This window comes from Bombyx mandarina, chromosome 20 (genome assembly GCF_030267445.1).
Source record: "Bombyx mandarina strain Sakado chromosome 20, ASM3026744v2".
NCBI lineage: Eukaryota > Metazoa > Arthropoda > Insecta > Lepidoptera > Bombycidae > Bombyx > Bombyx mandarina.
Window position 1 is genome coordinate 1,450,292 of NC_143226.1, and position 23,254 is coordinate 1,473,545.

Consider the following 23,254-nt stretch of genomic DNA (forward strand, 5'->3'; position numbering starts at 1 on the left):
TTCATCCATACTACCTGGAGCCACTGCGGTCATCCACAGTGCGTTTCCAGATATCTTTTTTGCCACGTACCATCGGGCTATGGAATGAGCTCCCCTCCACGGTGTTTCCCGAGCGCTATGACATGTCCTTCTTCAAACGAGGCTTGTGGAGAGTATTAAGCGGTAGGCAGCGGCTTGGCTCTGCCCCTGGCATTGCTAAAGTCCATGGGCGACGGTAACCACTCACCATCGGGTGGGCCGTGTGCTCCTCTGCCCACAAAGGCAATAAAAAAAAAAACCGTAAAACTATTATCAGTTTTATGATAATTCCTCATTTTTTTTCGATACTAAATATGTGAATTTTCATTTTCGCATTGTCGCTGACACAATTAAGTTTAAAATCGTTTCGAATATTTTTTTGTTTAGTAGTAGTGTTTTTTTTGTTTAGTGTTTACTTTTTTATTTAGTGTATTATTTATGTCAACCCTTCCAGTTCACAAATGTTCATGTATTTTAATTTGTTATTTTGTCCCTCTGTTACGAAGCATATATAATATATTATTATTGTTTTTTTTTAAAAATCAATATGGCCCCAAGGCGATCGCTACTTTTGATCTCGGAAAAATGGCACGTGTTCTATTATTTTAAAATGCAATACTGCGAGCAAAACTGCGAAGCTCCCCCAGTAATCTATCGAATGCACCTAATCATAATAACAACAATGTGTGTACGATAAATCATACAAAGTTATAGAGTTGCATATTCACGTGTTCCCCTCGCTTTCCTCCCACGCCTGCATTGTGCAAAACGGTTAGATAGAATCCTACATAAACTGTGGGTTTGTGGGCACCATGTGTCATACGTAGATAGTGAACAGTGTGATGTGCACCACGAATGGCATTAAACTTATGTTTGACACGAAAACACGTGATACGAGGTAAATATTTCTTCTGCTTATTAATAATTAGAATATAAAAGTATGCGACTCCGGCTTCTTTGACCTATTTATTATATTGGTTTCCGGATCATGACTGGGTAGTAGAATTTCCTTATCAAAATTTACACTTATAGCTATTAGCCAAGCCGAAGCCTGTAATTTCTTACTATTAAAAGCCATTAAAACTACAGCGTGAATATGATGCCATGGATGGACCATATCGCGCCGACCTAATTCGTGGACGTATAAAATTAAGAAACATTGTTTGTTCTGAATGTTTGTCTGACAGAGATGTCCTCTCATAAGCCCGATGATAGAAGTGAATAGATTTAGATTACGATAATTAGGTATATTTATCAGGAGCGCTAATTGAACACCTCAATTCATGTAAGAATACTAAAGAAAAACAGGAGATGTTATTAATAATGGGATGCTTTACGTTCGTTACTGTATCTTCACAGCCTCGTGTTTTCCTTTGGCGGTGAGCTCTTTCGGTATAATGGAGGGTTCAGTGTTCATACACTGTTAGGGGGATCAAATTAGATATTTCCATTTACCGCGCTAGCCGGCTCAGTGCCTAGTGCAATGTTTTGACATAATGTTGTGTTATGCCTTTAGTTTATTAAATTATAGGTATTCTGGCCCACTGAGTTTCTCGCCGGATCTTTTCAGTGGGTCGCGTTTCCGATCCGGTGGTAGATTCTGCGAAGCACTGCATTTGCTAGGGCCAGTGTTAGCAACACTCCGGTTTGAGCCCCGTGAGCTCACCTACATGTTAGGGCGAAACTGAAATATCCTCTCAAGGCTATCAGCATAGGTAGTAGAGAACAAAAGGCATTCTGAGAGATTCGTTGCTCTGTGATGGCGTAAGATAGCTCCTCGTACACGCCTACTAAACCGTCCTTTGAGATAAGACTATAGCTCTGAACAATGTTTATTATAACACTCTCATGTGTTGTGACAAAACCGCCCAAATAATACGACGTGAAATGTTTTATGACACCCACCGAGCAGATGAAAAGATGTTTGTAGAAATGCGAATTATAATTCTTCCTATTCGTACACTCTTGACAGAGTGGTCGTGGTCATGCATCAGTCGGATCCTGCGATACCGATGCTCTCGCGATGCGACGCCATGTGGCACGATGTTTCGCAGAGTGAGAGCAAACATTTATGATGGAGTGAGTAACAGATTTTATGAGGTCGGTCCATCGTGTTGGAGATCGTCCGCGAGATCTTTTGCCCTCGACTTTCCCTTGCACCACCAACCGCTCAATGGAGTCCTCATTACGAGTGATGTGCCCGAAGAATTTGAGGATTCGTAATTGGACTGTTGACGATAGTCTCTCCTTGATGTTGAGCTCTTTCAGGATCGAAATGTTGGTACGGTGCGCGGTCCACGGAATTCTGAGGAGACGTCTCCAACACCACATTTCTAGTGCGTCGATCTTACGACGGTCTTGCATCCTCAGCGTCCACGTCTCAGCCCCATACAGAAAGATTGGAAAGACCAGGCATCTCATTAACCGAATTTTTGTATTTTTGGTTATTCTGCGGTCTCTCCAAATCTTTGTTAGCCTCTCAACTGAGGATCTTGTCACGGCGCAACGTCTTCGGATCTCATCTTCGCAGCCTCCAGCGTTGGTGATAGTGGAGCCTAGATATACATAGCTATTAACTACCTCGCATCCCGCTATATGTTGGACTTCCGGTTGGTTGATGTTAGCACGATCTACGATCATCATTTTGGTCTTATCACGATTGATCGCAAGTCCAAAATCCAGCGCTGTAGTCTCCAGCCGGCGAAGAAGCACCTCGATTTCGTCTCTGGTTGACGCCAAGAGGGTAGTATCATCGGCGTATCTCAAGTTTGATATTTTCCGACCAATTGCGAATTATAATACGTGAAGCAAAAACTTTGTATCCCTTTTTACGAAAATTTCGCGGACGGAGGAGTATGAAATTTTCAACACTTATAGAGAATATCGAGAAGAAGTGCACAATGCTAATATTTTTTTTAAATAATGCCTTAAAGATACATTAAATCAATAAAGAAAACATTACACACACTACATACCATGTATTTGACGCACACACGCATGCATAATATTTATTGTCAAACTTTTGTTCTTGACGTCTGTTGTCAAATTGAGAATAGATTAAATATTGTTTGTTTTTATTCATATTTTTTTATAGTGTAGCTTTGGCGAAATTTGTGATTATAGAAGTATAAAATATAATCATAATAGTGTACAAACTTACAATTTCAATTAATTATAGTCGAATTTCGACTACTGCGGGACCTCTAGTTGCGAATTATTCTACGTCTTGTGGGACTCTTGGTATTTGTTCTTGTGTAGCTGTTTTCTTGACTGATTTGGAATATTTTAGTCGCCTTGAGAGTTTACTACGGTCAGCAGTAACAACTTACAAAAATGTGCAAACTTTATTTATTTATAACTTTCTATATTTGACAGTATAAAGGCGGACTTAATGCCATAGGCATTCTCTGACAGTCTACCTTAGGGGATTGCAGAGATGCACCTTGGTAGGTGTAGTGTGATAGTTATATTACTTAAACATACATAATATTAAAAAACTAAAAACACATATTTTTATATAAGAGTATTTATAACATCCATCTTCTTTTCAATGTAATAGATAGGTAGACGGTAGCAACAAAATCACTTCCTTAGTTCTTAAATTAGATGAGTATCCACCGTGACTTAAATCACAAGCTTGAGATGTAAGACAGAAGTTTGTCAATCATCTTTCAAAGCATGAGCTCTAAATAGTTGTCGAAGTCAGCAGCTTTTATTTTGTCGGGAGGAAATCGCCTCCACTGGGGATGGAGGGCGAGCCATGTTGTAGTCGAATTGACTAAAACCTCCTGTCGCTCAACAACCCACATCCGAACCTCGCATGAAACAGAACTCTTGAAAAGGCAGGTAGGACCTTACTGGTGGTAGGACCTCTTGTGAGTCCACACGGATGGGTACCACCGCCCTGCCTATTTCTGCCGTGAAGCAGTAATGTGTTTCGGTTTGAAAGATGGGGCAGCCGTTGTAACTATACTTGAGACCTTAGAACTTATATCTCAAGGTGGGTGGCGCATTTACGTTGTGGATGTCTATGGGCTCCAGTAACCACTTAACATCAGGTGGGCTGTGAGCTCGTCCACCCATCTAAGCGATAAAATAAAAAAAGGCAAAGGGAAAGTGAAGCATTTAGTGCGGAGCACATCTCTCCCATCACACTCCCCCTCAAGTCAGCAGCTTGGCTGTGCTTTTGGCATCGCTGAAGTCAACCAAATTAACCAGTTAGAAAAAAAGAGCCTATTTTAATTATTATCTATGTACTTAATCCCCGTCTTTCATTTGTACGTTACTAAAAATATTTATCGATAAAGTCGATCAATGCATACATACTTAGGTGGATATCATTTGATCTTGTTATTATGTAAACCCACTCGTGTGGGCGGGCGGATGCTGTGCTAACTTATCGCGAGCATGTACGTTACGAAATGTTTAGTGCTGTGACATTTCATATCGATAATTTTAACCGACTCCAATACAGAGAAGGTAATTCTCAATTCCTTGTTTTCGATATATCCTCTAATTCGGCGAATCTAGAATAACCCCTCGAGGTTACTAGAATAGGTAAGAAAAAAAAAGATATCAATACATATATATATATATATATTAACGATATCAATTAGATGTCAAGGACAAATATTGATTTAGTTCATCATCATTATTCGTTTTTCTTTTCATAATATTATCTTTGCAAAGTTTTAAAAATATATTAACAATACACTTTTACATAATATATGCATTGATTTTTTTAAGTTTTGAGTTTTCATCCAAAACTACGGACGTTTTTGTAAATAGCAAGCTTACATATAACAATAATAATATTGAATTATGATCGTTTTTAAATTAGTTTTCATATCTATTATTTAAAATCTTTGTTTTAAATTCGGATTTTCACTTAATTCATTTACGCTGACGAGACAAGTGGAGATTGTATATTTAGAAACTGGCCACTGGTTCTCTCTCTCTGATATCGAAATAACAGAAGGGTCTGAAGGGTAGGGCAGCCGTTGTAACTATACTGAGATCTTTAGAACTTATATCTCAAGTGGTGCATTTACGTTTTAGATGTCTATGGGCTCCAGTAACCACTTAACACCAGGTGGGCTGTGAGCTTGTCGATCTATCTAAGCAATAAATAAAAAAAAAACATTCAACAACAAAAAATATTTTTCTTTCTCGCCTAGATAAGCCTAAAATAGACTGGAAATTCGTAGCGCTTGCCAATAAGGTCACATTATATACGGTACACAAGTGCGTAACATACAAACAAACACGACTTATTTTACAAGTAACACGTATTTCTACAAATCAAACCTCATGTACACGTTTGTTATTTTTGGGACTTGGTAGATAGCATACATTGCGCGCTAGGGAACCGTTCCAAAAACAATTATAATTGAAGTAAACAGAAAATAGTGCAAATTTAATTAATAAGCTGAACATAATTACGTACATACGTGCCATTTCATTAAGTTCACTCCCTGTAGACTCCCTGCGTGTAATGCAAAATATAATAATGTAATTTTATAATGTCAATTTGGTACTTTTACTATTACTAGAGGTCCCGCAGTAGTCGAAATTCGACATAATTAATTGGAATTGTAACTTTGTAGACTATTATGATTGTATTTTATACTTCTATAATCACAAATTTCGCCAAGACTACACTATAAAAAATATTAACAAAGACAAACAATATTTAATCTATTCTCAATTTGACAACAGACGCCAAGAACAACAGTTTGACAATAAATAGTATGCATGCGTGTGTGCGTCAAATACATGGTATGTAGTGTGTGTAATGTTTTCTTTATTTTTTTTTTTTTTTTTTCCTACCTAAGCTGAGAGCCTTGAGAGGCTATGTCAGCGTAACCCTAACTTTTGTAGGTGAGCTCACGGGGCTCAAACCTGATGACGTTGCTAACACGAACCCTAGCAAGAGTCGTGCTTCGCAGAATCTACCACCGGATCGGAAACGCGACCCACTGAGAAGATCCGGCGAGAAACTCAGTGGGCTGTGTCTGAGAGTTAATTTACTCGTCGAGCCCTTCGTCGCAAGCGACGGGTTCGACGAGAACGGTGACCGGTGCTTGAATTACCTAAAAGCACCGTTAGTGGATCGGGCGGATCCGAGATGACGTGTTTTGGGCGACGTCGACTGCTTTCCATTCTGTCCGCAGGATCGGGAATGTAGTTACCGGCGGCCACGATGAGAGGGTTCTCGTGTCGTGCCGCTTTATCGAAGTGGCGCATGGACGCCGACTGCAGATACTTACTGATGGACTCTAAGTCCAGGTCGTCATGGAGGTCGACGTTCCTGACGAACCACGGGGCTCCGACGGCTATCCTGCAAAAATGGGATTGAATAATTTGGAATGACTTTAAGTGAGTGCGGGCCGCGTGAGCGAACACTACACTTGCATAGGTCATGACGGGGCGTATGCAAGTTTTGTAGAGTGTCACCTTATTTCTAAGGGACATTTTACTTCGCCTACATATCATCGGGTAGAGACGTCCTAGGATGAAGGCGGCACGATCGCGTACCGTCTTGATGTGGGGGCGGAATGTCATCCTACTGTCGAGGGTGACGCCTAAATATTTGACCTTCGGGGCCCACGGTATGGGCTGGTCGAACATCGTGATCGGGCGAACGGCGGGGGCGGGGGTGTTGATGCGCCTAGTCGGGAGAGGGATGCTCAGCGTGGTGTTCGGAGGGCGACCCCTTTTGAAGAGCACCGCTGTGCTTTTCGTGGGGTTAATGTCGATGCGCCACTTCCGGAACCACTGTCCCATGGTGGTAGCTGCGGTCTGGAGTCGTCGATGAAGCAACGCCTTCTTCCTACACGAGTAGTAGATGGCGGTGTCATCGGCGAAGAGCGCCAGATGGGTCTCCGGAGACCGGGGTATATCATTGATATACAAACTGAATAGTAACGGGGAGAGGGCGGAGCCTTGCGGGACTCCGGCTGTGACGTGACGGGGCCGGGAACGCGTTCCCTCGACTCGATATCGGAACGAACGGTTCGACAAGTAGTCTCGTATGATGAGCACGAGTCTGTCTGGCACTCCCATGTTATACAGTTGGTATATCAAACCGTTGTGCCAGACTTTGTCGAACGCCTTCGCTATATCGAAGAAGAGGGCTCCTGTCGGAATGGGTTTCCGCCTGTTCAGCCCTAGTAAGATGTGCTCCGTGAGGCGGTGCACTTGATGGACGCACGAGTGTCTGGCGCGGAATCCAAACTGCTCGTCTATAAGAATTTTATTCGCGGATACGAAATCCCAGAGGCGTTTACGAAGGAGCCGTTCGTATAATTTGCCTATCGCCGGGAGGAGACTGATGGGGCGGTAACTCGCGGTTTCGTTATTTGGTTTGCCCGGCTTGTGTATGCCGATAACGTCCGCTTCTTTCCACGCCGCGGGAAAGATGCAGTTCGTCATAGCAGCATTTAATATCGTGGCCAACATCGTTATCAGTTGGGCTGGTAACAGTTTTAGCGCGCGGTTGCGGATGCCGTCGGAGCCGGGAGCTTTCCGTGGTTGTAGGCTATCGATCGCCTCCTTAACCTCGGAAGTGGTAATGGGGGGTAACGCGTCCGAGGGCGGCAGGGAAGCTCTGCGCTCGACCTTCCTGTCGACGAACTCGGTGTGTTCGGGGTCCGCGTGTTGAGTGCTGGTGGTGCACTGTTCTTGCAGTGCATCGGCCAGCAACTCTGCCTTGTCATCGTCATCGTAAGCCGGTGGTTGGCCTGAGGGGCGTACGAGAGGCGGCATAGTGACGATAGTTTTGGACTTGAGGGTCCTAGCTAGTCGCCAGTATGCTTGGTGAGTGGGCGCGAGTTCTTTTAAATAACTATCCCAGTTTTCGTTTCGGGCGTCGCTCAAGCGGGATTTGACCTCCCGCTGTAAGCGACGCATCCGAGTCCGGTTTGAATCCGTGGGATATCGATCGTAGGCCCGGATTGCCGCGTTCCTAACTCTTACGAGGTCCCTAAGATCGGGGGAAAGTCTGATGCGGTGGAAGCTATCCTCCACATCGACTTGCTTTGAAGATCTTGTGATCGCCGTCGAGACGTGATCAGTGAAGATGTTTATGGATTCGACGGTGTCCTCGGGGGATGGAGTTGAATCCGGGCCGCAAGGGAGGATTGGTGGAGCGGTGTCAGCTAAGCACGTGCCTAGCTTCTTCCAATCCACCATGGTCCTCGTATCTGGTTCGCGGTTGAGGGGGCGACCGAGCTGCATGACGACAGGTCGGTGGTCTGAGTCGAGTTCTGACATTGCCTCGATGGAGCGCAAGCGCAGAGTTACGTTCCTCAGCAGTGCCAGATCTATTGTGCTCGGACGACGCGCGGCGTTGTACGGATAGCACGTGGGGGTCGGGGGGTTGAATATTTCGAATGTGAGGTCGTCTATGAACGCGTCGAGACGCCTACCGTTCACATTCGTGCGATGGCAGTTCCACCTAGTGTGGTGGCAATTTAAATCGCCTGCCAGGATGACCGCGTCCCCCATACCGAGCAGTGTCTCGAGGTCACTGCTCAGGAGGGGTTTGTCAGGAGGGAGATATACGGATGCGATGACGATCGGCTGGTGTCCCGTCAGCGCGATGCGGCACACTGACGCCTCGATATGTAAGAGCGAGGGAGTATCGAGAGGGACGCAGTGCAGGGCCCTCCTATAGTAAATGACAGTCCCGCCCTTGCGGGTGGAGAGTCTGTCATTCCTAACCATGACGTAATTCGCGACTTTGGGGTCGCGACGCGAGGGCTTTAGGAAGGTCTCCTGCACCAGAAGGATGTCGATGAGATTGTCACGTAGAAACTCATAAACCTGGTCGCGCTGACGCGCGAGTCCGTTAGCATTGTAGAATGCTAACTTCAAAGAATGGGGTTTTAATCTCGCGTTGCACGCCATTGATTACCGGTAATCAAACCAGCGTGCGCTGGACGGACTCGATGACGTCGATGTATTCGAACGTCGCGTTTAGGCGGTCTTCGGCCGTGACCGCTCTGCGCATGGCGTCGGCGAATGCACGCATGCGGTCGATGTTTATCGCGGCGATGTAGTCGCGAATAATTGTAAAGTCGTTTGAGTGCGCGGGGCCGGGGCGAGGCGCGGGGCCGGGCGCGGGCGCGGGGGCGGGGCGCGGCGCGAGTAGAGGTTGCGGCGCGTACCGCGGTTGGGGTGCCGGTGTCGTTCCTGCCTTCGTGAACGGCAACGGTTTCGCCCACGCGGAGACGGTGGGCACCGGAGCCGGTACGAAAGCCGGTTTCGGCGCGCGGGGCGCCGAAGTCTTTGGGACAGCGGTTTTGGGGGGCGCGTTTGCCGGGCGCTTCCGTGGAGCCTTGGGGCATCCACGGTAGTTGGCCGTGTGTCCCTGCTTGCGGCAGAGTACACAGCTCGGCGGCTCCGTCGCTGTCTCCTTTACTCGCGAGCAATCGGTGGTCGCGTGATCGTCTAAACACTTCACGCAACGCGGTCGCGCGTTGCAGTTACGCGCGGAGTGGCCATAGAGCTGGCAACGGTGGCACTGCCCGGGAGTGCCGCGTTTGTAGGGGGCCTCTACGGTGACCCCCGATAGGCCGCACACGGTGCGGAGACATGAGGCAATTTTCTTGCCCTCCGGTGTGGGTTCGAGTGCTACGAGCACCATGTCGTACGCGAATTTGTCGCGCCCGCTGTGCATCCGATGCACACTTATGACGGGGTAGGACTGACCTACCAGGTCATTTTTGATTTGCTCGACGTCGAGCTCTTTTGGGACTCCGCGTACTACGCGGAGTTCGCGCTCCTCCTGGAGCGCATAGGTGTGATAACCTATGCGTTCCTTGCGGAGGTATGCTGTCAAAGACCTATGGTCGTCGGATGTTGTTTTCTTTATTGATTTAATGTATCTTTTATGCATTATTTAAAAAAAATATTAGCGTTGTGCGTTGTTAGCACTTCTTTTCTCTACATTCTCTATAAGTGTGGAAAATGTCATACTCCTCCGTCCGCGCAATTTTCGTAAAAAGTGATACAAAGTTTGTGCTTCACGTATTAATATATAGATTCTTCGGGGACTTCACGGTTACAATTTTTGTATACTAATGAAATTACACTACTTTTCAATTAAAATCGACTCTACAATTTTCAAGGGAGGTGTATGGTATTCTTGCTCTGACGTCTCTCATCTTCATGAGGATAACAAATATCAATAATATTTATGTGGGTTTAAACGCCCACGCAAGCCGCAAGAAATTCTATTCCTTTCTGTCTTATCCTTACAGACGAATATTGTGTTCTAAAATAAATCTAGCATGTCGTTTAGTGTCCACAGGACCAGTAATAAAAGCAGATTACACAATTCTTGGTAGTCGACCTATATTATAGGTCTTTATGTGTGCGCCGAGCGTTTTATGATCTAAAACGTTCAAGAAGTGAATTGATGGGGAGGTCAGAGAGCGCTGTGCACTCATACTTGCAGTTGACTTATTAAAGCAACATAAATATTACGTAGGTGTTTCGATTTAACGAATGGTTAAGAAGCCAGTGCGTGCGCAATTATTTTTTTTATGATCATTTGATTTTGAAGTGATTTTCAGTCAAAACAAAACAAACAAGACAAGAGTAATTATTTACAATTTTCCATAATTCCATTCAGATATCGTTTTTTTTTATTATCACTGCTATTCTTGCGGCTAAATATTTAATTACTAGATATTTATCGATAAAAATATTGTTATAATATGAAAGCTTGTAAATAAGCATTAAGAGTTAGTGATGAAGACTGTACTGTTTCTTATATTCTTTAAGCACTTGTATTACATTGTATGTAACACGTTGAAAGAATTGTACCCATGGGTAATAATAGGTAAGTAATAGTTATGTATAACGAAAACCGCTTTAGATATTTTTTTATTGCTTTAATGGGTGGACGAGCTCACGGCCCACCTGATGTTAAGTGGTTACTGGAGCACATAGACATCTCCAACGTAAATGCCGCTACCCACCTTGATGTAAGAGCTCTAAGGTCTTAGTATAGTTACAACAGCTGCCTCACACTTCAAACCGAAACGCAGATTCTGCTTCACGGCAGAAATACGCAGGGTGGTGGTACCTACCCGTGCGAACTCACAAGAGGTCCTACCACCAGTAACTTAGATTTTCAATTATAAGTGAAAATTAAACGATAGGAAAAACAATATTCAAATGTCGATGAAAAACGCTTAAGTCGTCCGGGAAGAAGCTGTAAAGTAATCGAAACTTCATCATCAGCCTGCGGCAGTCCACTGCTGGACATAGGCCTCCCCTAAAGCTCGCCACTGAACCCGATCTTCGGTTCTACGCATCCAATTACGGTAATTGAAACGTTGTAAATAAATTCTTTATTCGTACCTAATAGTTAGTCATCTAAGGGGATATTCCAACTACTCAAGGACCGGTTTAGGTGAGTTCAAGGACTCAAACTGAGAGAATAACTAACACTGATCATAGCAAAAGCTGTGCTTCGCTGAATCTACCATTGGAATCGCGACCCACTAAGAAGATCCGGCGAGAAACTCAATGAGTTATGTTTACAGGCTAGTTCGTTTGTCGAACTCTACGTCGTCGTAAATAATATAACGATAGAAATAAGCGCAAGGTTCAAGCATAAAAACGGTTTTATTTATACAAAAGGTTTAAAAACTTTCGCAGCTATCTACATTACACATTACACTAATCTTTAACCGAGTCATTGCCACGATCTTCACATCATCATGAGTCGACTGGTTTTCATACGTGATCATGGAGCTTGCAACGCGCTGAAATATTTGGAACTAATTAAATTTGAAAATAACCCGTTAAGTATCAAATAAGTAACCGTTAAAAAATAGTGTGTATTCTTTAAATTTTGTTCACGACTGGCGATTAAAGAAAATACAGTAACAATGTGTATAAAAAAACTATCATATTGCCCTACCGGTAGGAGAAAAAAAATCCCACAAGGCACCCAATTTGAGACATCGCAAACAAAGATTAAAAAAAAACATTATTTTTGTTTCATTTCATAATTTAAGATTTATTTACTTTTATAACAATACAATAGTACCATGTCACCCGATTTCATCGACAGCTTTTCCCCTCACTAAAGTTTGGTAATTGACGGCGTCTTGTTTATCGACAATATATAAAGGTATTGTGATTTTTTTTTCTTCTTTAAATTGTCACTTTATCGAATTTATTAAATTTTTTGAGTGGAAATTGTCTGGAATTGCGACCATTACGTTCGTATCGAAACCGGTCGCATTGAAATCATGAAAGTTACAATTGAATTCAGCAATATTTTGACGTTATTAATGTTACCTGTGAATTTATTTTTTAAATTGGTTTAAAGATTGCCTTGTATTGGTGAATTGTAAAATATTTACATTGTATTATATTTATACATTAACTGTATCAAATACTTCAGTCTCTTTGAGGGCGAACGCAAATAACCCGAATACAAAAGCTTGTGTTATACAATACTGGATGCCGAAGAGATATTACGTCGAACATCGCGACGTAACAATTAAATGGATTTTTATGAAACTTTTGTATAAGACCATTTAATTAAACTTAAAAACTGATACGTCTTATTGTCTTGCAAGCGTGAACTGTGGTGTCTGGGGATTTATTATAAAAATGACATTCTGTTCGCACTCAGGTTTAAGCCCCGTAAGCTAACCTACTAGTTAAGGTTACGATGATATGGTTGGTCTCTTTAGAAGTCTAGACCATCAGCTTAGGTAGGAAAAAAAGCACGTGTGGCACTCGGGGACTGACGCGGTAAAGCTATTGCATAGCATTTTTTATCAACTTATGCAATTATAATTTATTATTAAAACAATAATAAAACAAGACCACGCTATTTTTATTTTTATTAACAAAAGCAAAACATTAACTGTCCCCTTCACACTCATAAGCTAGACCGCGGGACAAAGAGATGGGCAGACTTTTCTTGATGAGCTTGCAGTGCGGCGGGGTGTTAGGTTTTATTTTCGTTACGGAATTTCTTGATTCGGTCGCCGCGCTAAAGCCCACGATAGACGCTATGCAAAAGCTTCAAAAACACAAACACTCAATAAAAACAAATTGGCATATTTTAAAAATTCCAGTTCACTTCTATTGCATTTTTCACAACGACACTAAAGCGAACGAAGCGAAAGCGATGTACGCCGCTTGTGCTTTGTGTGACCAATTAATGATTTTTATAATTTATCGATATTTTTTACTGGTGGTAGGACCTCTTGTGAGTCCGCACGGGTAGGTACCACCGCCCCGACTATTTCTGCCGTGAAGCAGTAATGCGTTTCGGTTTGAAGGGTGGGGTAGCCGTTGTAACTATACTGAGACCTTAGAACTTATATCTCGAGGTGGGTGGCGCATTTACGTTGTAGATGTCTATGGGCTCCAGTAACCACTTAACACCAGGTGGGCTGTGAGCTCGTCCAACCATCTAAGCAACAAAAAAAAAAAAAAAATTAAATATATGTACGTGTATAATAAAAATCTTACATTTATTTCCGTTATCTGGTACCTGTAACACAAGTTCTTTACGAACTTATCACGGGACCAGTTAAGGTGACGTGATTGTTAGTAAATATTTATTATTATTTATTATTATTATTTATCATTTGTTTTCGGTAACCACTTAACGCCACAGCCATGAGTTCGATTTGCGTAATAACAAAAAGCAAACCCCGATATCCTTCAAATTGTGACTATAAATCGAGAAAACGTTTTCTAGAACAATCCGAATTTCAACGTTGCGAAACTGAACGTGCAATATTGAAGCGATACAATGAAAAGTAATATCCGCGACGGGAGGCTATCGTTGATACCATTTTAGATATAAATTTTTCGATATAACTACTCCAAATTTAAGTTCATTCTAATATGTTTTGGGGCGACGGTTTTAAAGATTATCTTTTAGTCTACAGCTCGATACTACAAGAAAAGAAAGAGACAGGTAAATTTGTATAAAAGTTATTTTTGCAAAGCAGAACAACACAAGATTAGAAAAATTTAGAGATTAGAACTATTAGAGCAGGAGCATTATAAATGTTTGATAAATTGATTGAGATAAAATGTGATGAGACTAAATACATAAAATAGTCTTTAAGTACAATGATTAGAATTTAATGACACTTCAATGGGCTTTGGTAAAAAACCCGAAAAGCCATGTCCAGCGATTTTGATATGCTTAAGCCTGGGGAAATACTAAATGAACATAATAATGACAATACAATTGAAATAAAGTTACTCCTTGCTTTCCCGCCAAAACTATAATTTTTTGGTATCATTTAATTAATTATGTGTTCTGTATAAATTTGGTTTTCAAATAGAAGACTGGCGCGGTCAGAAAATTTCAAATTCCAAATATAAAATCGGCATCCAATGGTTTAATTATTACGTAGCTACTGGTCATTACGAAATGGTGGCATTGCATGATCCAATGCAATGGCTACTAAATTAACTTGTCAAAGTTTCATTACAGATTATAAGCCGTATGAAATTGAAAACGCGTGAAATTGTTCTAAAACCATTTAGTATAATCCGCTAGAGTATTTTTCGCAATGCACAATTTTAATAGTCCATGACTTTCACTTGGTTGCGCTGAATTCTGTGGGTCTTATGTCTTATGATAGTCGGCCTCAAACGACAAACTCAATGACACGCGGGAATCAACCATAAAAGCATAGAGCTAATTCAATGCCAAAATCCGTGAGAACCATGTTTAAACACCTTTCTCGAACCAGCTTTCAGCGGAGAATCGTATTATAGTTCAATTCGATCGGATGGCGCGTTAATAACAAACAAACACACAGTCATTCATTTTTTTAAATATTACTAGTGAATCTGACCACGTTCCACTGCGACTAAGTAGACAGCGATACTAAAAAGGATACACACTACGGTAGTACTCTTTTATGTTCGAAATATATACATATATTTAAACTACATATCATCGGTCGTGCGTTGACGGTAGTATAACAAAAACTTTCCTTGAATTTCTTACCCTAAAAGTTTCAAGTCAATGAGCCGTAACATATTTTAATCAATCTGTATGTAACCTAACACTTATATTGAATGTTATCAGATAATTTGTGACATACATACACACATTCCCACCACCAAGACGTCCACGGTGTTGTTTAGAATTTATTTCTTACCGAGGCAGTGAGAATGTCACTCGTTTACTTAGCATGCCAAGCAGGTAATAACCAGCTCTTACCTGAAACAAAAAAATTATCATTGACACAAAATTATTTTATTTGTCGGAAACGGTCATTAGTTTAGTAGCTAAACGAAACGCAGCACGATTCCCGAGAGATGGCAGCACGATCGCGGTATCGTCGGAATTCGGCTAACTTCGTGCTACGACAGAGCCTAGCCGATGGAGGCGCGTAGACCCCATCACACTTACCAACCAGCCTTCTCGAAGAGCGGTGCCTCCGTCCTAAGAACTGTCATTCGTTTTCGTTTGCTAACGTCAAGAGAAGATTTCTAAATTGTTCTAAGACAACAAACGTGATTGGTGTACTCAATATTTCTCTTAGTTCGATCACCCTATTCACCCCTACGATGTCTGACGATGGTGTTAATAATTGTGGCTTCTCTGACATATTAATATTTTTCTAGTGAGACTCGGTAAGGCTTTTCTGTGACTGTCGGTAGCAGTATAAAAAATATTAAATTCTTTAAACTACCCACGCACCACCTATGCGATTTTCATCGTATTATATTATAACTTATGATTATATGATGTATGTACTATAAGCTATTACATTGTGCAATTTTTCCTCAAGGTGTCGAAACATCCATCCATTCTGACAAAGTTTCTCATTTATAACATAAATAGGATTTTAATCAAACTTACTCAACCGACTAAACAGAACGTGTACATGTTATCTAGTGCATATGTGAAACTTATACAATAATAATAGGTTAATGTGTCTACATTGGTTAGCCGTGCGTTATTTGCCTATTATCGATTACCTTTAGATGGTCAGGCAAGCTCGCGTTCCACATGATTAAACGGTTACCGCCCTCCACAAACACATGATTGGCTGCCAGCCACGTTGAATATTGACTCTCAATGACTCTAGAATAAAGGCCATATTACAAATGCATGGGTGAGTTGTGGAAAAAAAAACGAGTAAGTTGGAATCATATTCTACGGGATTATGACAAAAGTGAGAAAAAAAAGACTGCTTGGGGAATTAGTATAGGAGACATCTTTTTTTTTCTACCGAAGCTGGTAGCCTTGAGAGGCTATTTCAGCGTAACCTTAGACGTTGCTAACACGAACTCTAGCTAGAGCGGAAACGCGAGCCACTGAGAAGATCCGGCGAGAAACTCAGCGGGCAGGGGAACTCGCTAGATGAGGCTGGACTAGCATAAGTTTTAAACCAAAAAAGTATCTGGCCAACGTTACCTATAAGTAACTTATTACTTACCTAATAAATTTGCTTATCTCGTATATATTTTCTTTCTTAATAAAATCAAATATGAAAACGTAATACAAAGAACCTACTGAGTTAACAGAGGAAAAGGAATAATTCAATTTTCCTTTGAAAGCGTTCAATAATCCGCTTGCAAGCGACTCGTTCCGCAAAAGGGTCTTGGTGAAAAAAAGCTCTCAGGTTCAGATATTATGTGTGCATGACTCCATTCCATCCGGAGCGCTTTAGAAAATCAATATTTCTTTTGTTTATCACTTGTATGGTTAGACAAGCTAGATTTTAACAATCTAATTCCCACCACCCATCTTTAGACATAGGTTCTAAGGTTTAAGTTTCAATCAGTTTTGATGATGTTTTATTATTTAATACGTGGTTCTTATCTCTGTGGTTCCGCGAGTCTGATGTCGTGGCCTCTACAATAAGATTTACCGTTTTCTTTTAACTTCGCTTATACGTGATACTAAATAAAAATCTAACCTTTTCAAATTTCCTAAAACTTGCATTAAATAGAATGAGAACTTTAGAAGTCAATGAACGTTACACAAAAAAAAAAATTGTCTTAGTCTTATAATCTTTAAACGAGCAATTCTTTTTTATAAATAAATAAATAAATATATATAATTTGAATCTCGGAAACGGCTCCAACGATTTTCATAAAATTTAGTATACAGGGATTTTTGGGGGCGATAAATCGATCTAGCTAAGATTTATATTCAGAAAATGTTGTTTTACTCGTGTTTTCAATAATCAAGTTTATCGATAATTTAGATTTTTTCTTTAAATAACCAGTTCATCTTTTTTTTATTACTCTGTCGGTAAGATCGAAAAATATTATTCATATTTCATCATTTTATCAATATGTAATTCGTATTTAAATATGTCTAAAAAACACAATTTATCAACAAAAAAAAATACAGTCATCCACTTGTACTATTTAAAGACCTGACAGATACTATTAACGATTAAATAAACAAACCCCTGTCTATATTTTCCATTAAAAACGAGGTACGTAAACATATTCGGTGACACTAATTCATTTGCAGTACCCTAAAAGCTGTCAAAGGGTAGTTACGAACGTGGTGAAACAGAAAAAAAAAATGCAAAGGGTTCTTTCAACGAACACTCGGCCGCGGGCTTACATTACGTTTTAATGGTCGGAATAAAATTCAATTGGAAATATTTCCTATGGAATGTGGTTTTTTTTTATTGCTTAGATGGGTGGACGACCTCACAGCCCATCTGGTGTTAACTGGTTACTGGAGCCCATAGACATCTACAGTGCTAAGGTCTCAAGTATAGTTACAACGGCTGCCCCACCCTTCAAACCGAAACTGCTTCACGGCAGAAATAGGCGGGGTGGTGGTATCTACTCGTGCGGACTCACAAAAGGTCCTACCACCACTAATTACGCAAATTATAATTTTGCGGGTTTGACTTTTATTACACGATGTTATTCCTTCACCGTAGAAGTTAATCGTGATAATTTGTCAAGTACGTATTTCATTAGAAAAATTGGTACCCGCCTGCGGGATTCTAACACTGTTGCATCGCTAGATAAAAATGCAACCGATGTCTTATCCTTTAGGCCACGACGACTTCATTATTATGTTAGCATAATTTTACTTTTAAGTCTTCACTTGAATTTCTTTACTTGATAATGAAAATAGTACTCTTTGACAGTTCTGCAGAAACAGAATGTTTTTATAGTGCAGTGAAAAGATATTATTATATACTAGCTGACCCGAAACACGTTGTCTTGTCCTAAAAACGAAAATTCAACTTATTTATTTAAAAAATAAAAGATTATTTTTAGTGGACCAAATTGTGAATATATTGTGTTCAAGCCAATCAGAGCCTGTCTGCGCATCCGTAATGTTTTACGACGTAAATACTTCATAAAACCCAGATTATTCCAAGGCTTAATTAACTTGACTTTTCATGACAAAACTCTTTAAAACTACCCAATTATTGCGCAAACCATGAAACGAGCGATTACAAACCCATTTGAAAAGTTCTCCGACGACATTCAAAACTTCACCTGTATATGGAGTAGACAGTTTTTTATCACATCATACGGGCTACAGGAACTTTTTCGATTTCTAGACTAGGAGCACTACTAACATAAAGCTAAAAAAAAAAGGTAACATAAATATCCTTCGACAAGCACATTAGAAACCTGGACGTCCTAGATATAAGTATGCGTCCTAAGTATACGATATCCTTCTTCTATCGAAATTAAAAAATCTGTCTAGATAAGTGCATTTAAGGTTCACCTGTATTACTGGAACCCATGGAAACCTTAATATAAAGCCACCATGAGATACGAGGTGAGTCTCAGTTGATTTGGATTAATACTATAATTATCCTTCTAGCCGAAATTTATGATTATTTCAAAGCAGTAATATCCATAGACACGTGCACGCACACATTCTAACAATATCACATCACAGTGACTATTGCCAATTTTTGTGGGTGTCGCCATGAGTTTACACCTCAAATGAATTTATTATATTATTCGTGCAAGTAAAAAAAATATTTAGAGAAGTCTAGAGTTCTCGTTTTACAAGGTAGTTCCCGGTTTTTTCGGTAGTTTTTTTTTTGACAGTAGTGTTGCCATTATACTATTATTATATTATTGTGCTGTTAACATTTAGACCATAGTCAATGGGTCAACATTGGTTCATTTACATAATATACGAATGGTACGTGGATTTTCTTTCTTTTTCTATTCAAGGAGAACAAAATGAAATTTAGTGTTTACAGAAGTCCATAGACCCTGGCTATTCCAGAAATGAAATGCATTTAAGGATAATTTACGGTAGGAAACGTAGTTTCTATAAATAATTTTATTTTTGTATCTTTAACATAAGCACCCGTGTCTGTGTCCTATTTTGTCAATGTGTTGAATGAATTTTCAATATCAAACGGTTAATTAACAAAGCCCGCGTGAGGCCAATGAATCAAACCTACAATTAAAAATTCATGAAAACGAAACCCTATCTTTTGTTTTGGTTTTCCTTACCTATTCACTAGTCCTTAGAGGTTATTCCAGCTACGCTGAGAGACTATCAGAGAGAGTATTAAAACTTAAAATAGCATTTCACTAAATATTTTCGCGAGATAAAATGTCACTTTGATTTTTTTACTTTTCCTTGTCATTTTCGTAAAACTAAGTTTTCCTAAGCTAGACTTCAGACGAGCTTTGAGTAATTAACTCATTTTCAGGATTTAAAATAGGGTTGGCACATTCAGTGTTACCAAAGTTGCCGACATAAAAAAAAATCAAAGTTTTTTTATACATCGTTTAATTGTAAATGTATCATTTATTTATCAATAAAACGCCTTATAATTTAAACATCATATTGATTATTATTTTGCTGTAAGATTGTAAATGAACAATCAATGGAAATAAAATATTCATCAAAATTGCCTGATCTACTTTATTTAATTTGAAGTTCTATGGCACTGCTTCAATGTTTGCAAAGAGTATATTTTTAAAACCCTTTTTTCCGTTAAGAGAAAGCCCAAAGTTAAGATTTAATTAGAAAAAAAATATATTGGTGAATTATTTATTCAACATTGTTTGCTTATTTATCTTTCAGCTACAATTTTCTAGGCTTCTACAATATTCTGCGAATTCTTCAGTACACTCAACCCTTGTCAGCAAAGTTCAACGTCCGAGGTTATTTATTTTCATTCTTTTTCTCTCATCCTCTAACCGACGAAGATTTTAGCTAAGGTTCCAGCGTGAAACTGCGATAAATTTATTAAATACTGTCTTACGTAGAAAGACATATTATCATAAGTGTATTTAGAACTTTTCGTTTAGAACAAGAATATAAGAAAAATTCAAATATACTTACCTAAATTTATTTACAAAAAGATCACTAAGACCTTTTTTTTTTATTGCTTAGATGAGTGGACGAGCTCACAGCCCACCTGGTGTTAAGTGGTTACTGGAGCCCATAGACATCTACGACGTAAATGCGCCACCCACCTTGAGATATAAGTTCTAAGGTCTCAGTATAGTTACAACGGCTACCCCGCCCTTCAAACCGAAACGCATTACTGCTTCACGGCAGAAATAGGCGGGGTGGTGGTACCTACCCGTGCGGACTCACAAGAGGTCCTACCACCAGTAATTACGCAAATTATAATTTTGCGGGTTTGATTTTTATTACACGATGTTATTCCTTCACCGCGGAAGTCAATCGTGAACACTTGTTAAGTACGTATTACATTAGAAAAATTGGTACCCCCCTGCGGGATTCAAACACAGTTGCATCGCTCGATACGAATGCACGGGACGTCTTATCCTTTAGGCCACGACGACTTCGAATCCTCGAATATAAAGTCCTGTTCATTTCTATATTGGCAAAGTAATATCCATCATTGATCAAGTAAGCTCGTTCGCCTTCGATTACCTTTTTATTACCAATCAAAGTACATGTGCCGACTTCTCTGTCGCCTAAGTTACAAAATATTCAATAGTTCAAAAATATTAAAATATCCATCACAGCTACGCACTTCTTGAACCTTTCACTTCATCAACGAGGGTTAACTGGAAGAGAATGCCAGCATGGCGTTAAGTTCGCCTTTGTAAAATATTTTGTGCAATAAAAAAAATTTCATTCATTCATTCATTCATTCAACTTCGTTATTTATGTCACTCGGAATTACCTCTCTTAAAAAAGATGTGTGTAAGAAATTAAATTATACGATCGTATTAGGTTGAGATGACAATGCAAGTTACCAATAAAAAAAATTGAAGTGATATATAATTCAGTGAAATGTGTAATAAAATACTAACGTCATTCAAAACAATCAGAATCGTTGCTATCTATATAAATTTTTTACTTTTTTAAACCAGCATCGTAAATGATACTGCAGTGGGGCACTGGGCCTCGGTAAATTGGCCACTCGAGTCTATCAGAGAGCTGAAGTGGCATTACGTCATTGAGCTATTTACAGCGTAGTTATCGACGGAATTTTCAAAAAATGGCTATACGAATTTTTGTCTTTGTTTTAACTACACCCCTAAATAGTTTTTACTGTAGTAGATGGGCCGTTGTTATTATATATATTTTTTTACTTTTTTAAGCCAGTATCATAAATGATACTGCAGTGGGGCACTGGGCCTCGGTAAATTGGCCACTCGAGTCTAGCAGAGAGCTGAAGTGGCATTACGTCATTGAGCTATCCACAGCGTAGTTATCGACAGAAATTTAAAAAAATGTTTTGTAGGATTATTTTTTGTCCTTGTTTTAACTACACCCCTAAATAGTTTTACTGTAGTAGACGGACTGCTTGCTGATAGGCGATAATGATACGACAACACGAACGCTACCAACTAAAGATAAGCTAGAAATTTGAATTTTAATTGGTTAGCAGACGTCTTGGCCTTCAAACAGAACTTACGAGTATTTTGTACTAACACCTTATATCTGGTTAAGGATCCGGCGATTTTCTACTGTTGACAAAAAAAACACCTTTTATCAGTCGAGATAAAAGTTAGGTGATAATTTGAAAATATGACGATATTACTTCTGAAATAAGTTGAGCAGACTTTACCACTGACTGATGATGAAGAAGTGGTACTCGTAAGTCTGAATTAATGGAAAAAGAGTTCGACATTACAATTGAGACTTCAAACTCATGGTTCTTAGAGGGCGACAGCATCAACATAACGATATCTGTGGGCTCCCGATGGCAATTACCGAGGAGAGGCGTGAGCATTCATCATTGCAATAAATAAATAAAAACCAATGCCTACAAATATAATACATATACAGCTCGAAATTCTGCAGTGGTATTTCATGAGATACTAGTAAGTATCAAGTCGGCGAAGCCGCCTCCTGAATATAAACTAGCAATGGCATTCCCTGTTGACGTGCAGACCTGGATCAATAGTGACTTGAATCTGGTGCAATACAAATTTCTCTATGCGCTGTTTCTTTTTATATAAGTCTTTTTGGATATTTTTTTTCGTTTGTCGGTAATTTCAATATGGCTGTCACCGTGAAACGGACAAGGCTAAAGGTTCCAAAACATTCATCCTAATTATTTCCTACTTTATTTTAGTTCCGGCAAATGAATTAGTTCGATTCAATCTGTAGTTTTAAGTGTTGATAGAAATGAAATTTATCAGATATTCAATAAATTCGCCTTTTTTGGTGAAAACATAAAAAATAGTATTGTAAATATATTTTTTAACTAGTGTTATAATATTAGTTAAGCAATATGAATATTTTGTGAATGAAAAATGATATATTATTTCATGTAACTATAAAACGATATCAAATGACGAATAAAAATCAAATCATATCATTTTAAAAACGCTACGTAACAAACCAATTTCCCGTTGTGAATCTCGTCGATTTTTGATTAAACGAAAACTGGGATTGTTGCCAATTATATCAGACACAGACTATCCGTGGGGATTTGTGACACGAATTATTTATACTTTAAAAAATAAGGATAACAGGAGGACTGTACTTTAAAAATTTTAAATTGATCATTGATATGATATGTATATGATGATAGGTGTTGGGTCGTAATTAATACTTTAATGAAAAATTATGTATAGGTTACTTAACGGGAAAAAATCTTAAGCCTGGCGATAAATACAGGATAAAATTCACAAAAAATACTCAAATATTAGGGGTTAAAGTATGAAACTGCGGATTTCTACTGAAAAATTTAAATTCCTTTTATTTATTTTTCATTTAACCGTATCATATTCAAAAATCACTCGCATTTTCGAAGTATCCATC

At 39.6% G+C, this 23,254-nt stretch overlaps 1 protein-coding gene across 3 annotated transcripts in view; it reads right to left on the minus strand.

Annotated features, from left to right (window-relative positions):
- Positions 1-23,254, minus strand: part of Fak (protein tyrosine kinase 2 Fak) — a 221,380-nt gene that overhangs the window by 117,726 nt on the left and 80,400 nt on the right. Inside the window, exon 1 of one of the 3 annotated variants that reach the window (XM_089736127.1) lies at positions 15,189-15,238. The exons of the other annotated variants lie outside the window; for them this stretch is intronic. Coding sequence (XP_089592253.1) covers positions 15,189-15,223 — 35 coding nt within the window. The 5' untranslated portion in view covers positions 15,224-15,238. Of the gene's footprint in view, positions 1-15,188; positions 15,239-23,254 lie in introns of those variants that run through there. 3 annotated transcript variants of the gene reach the window in all.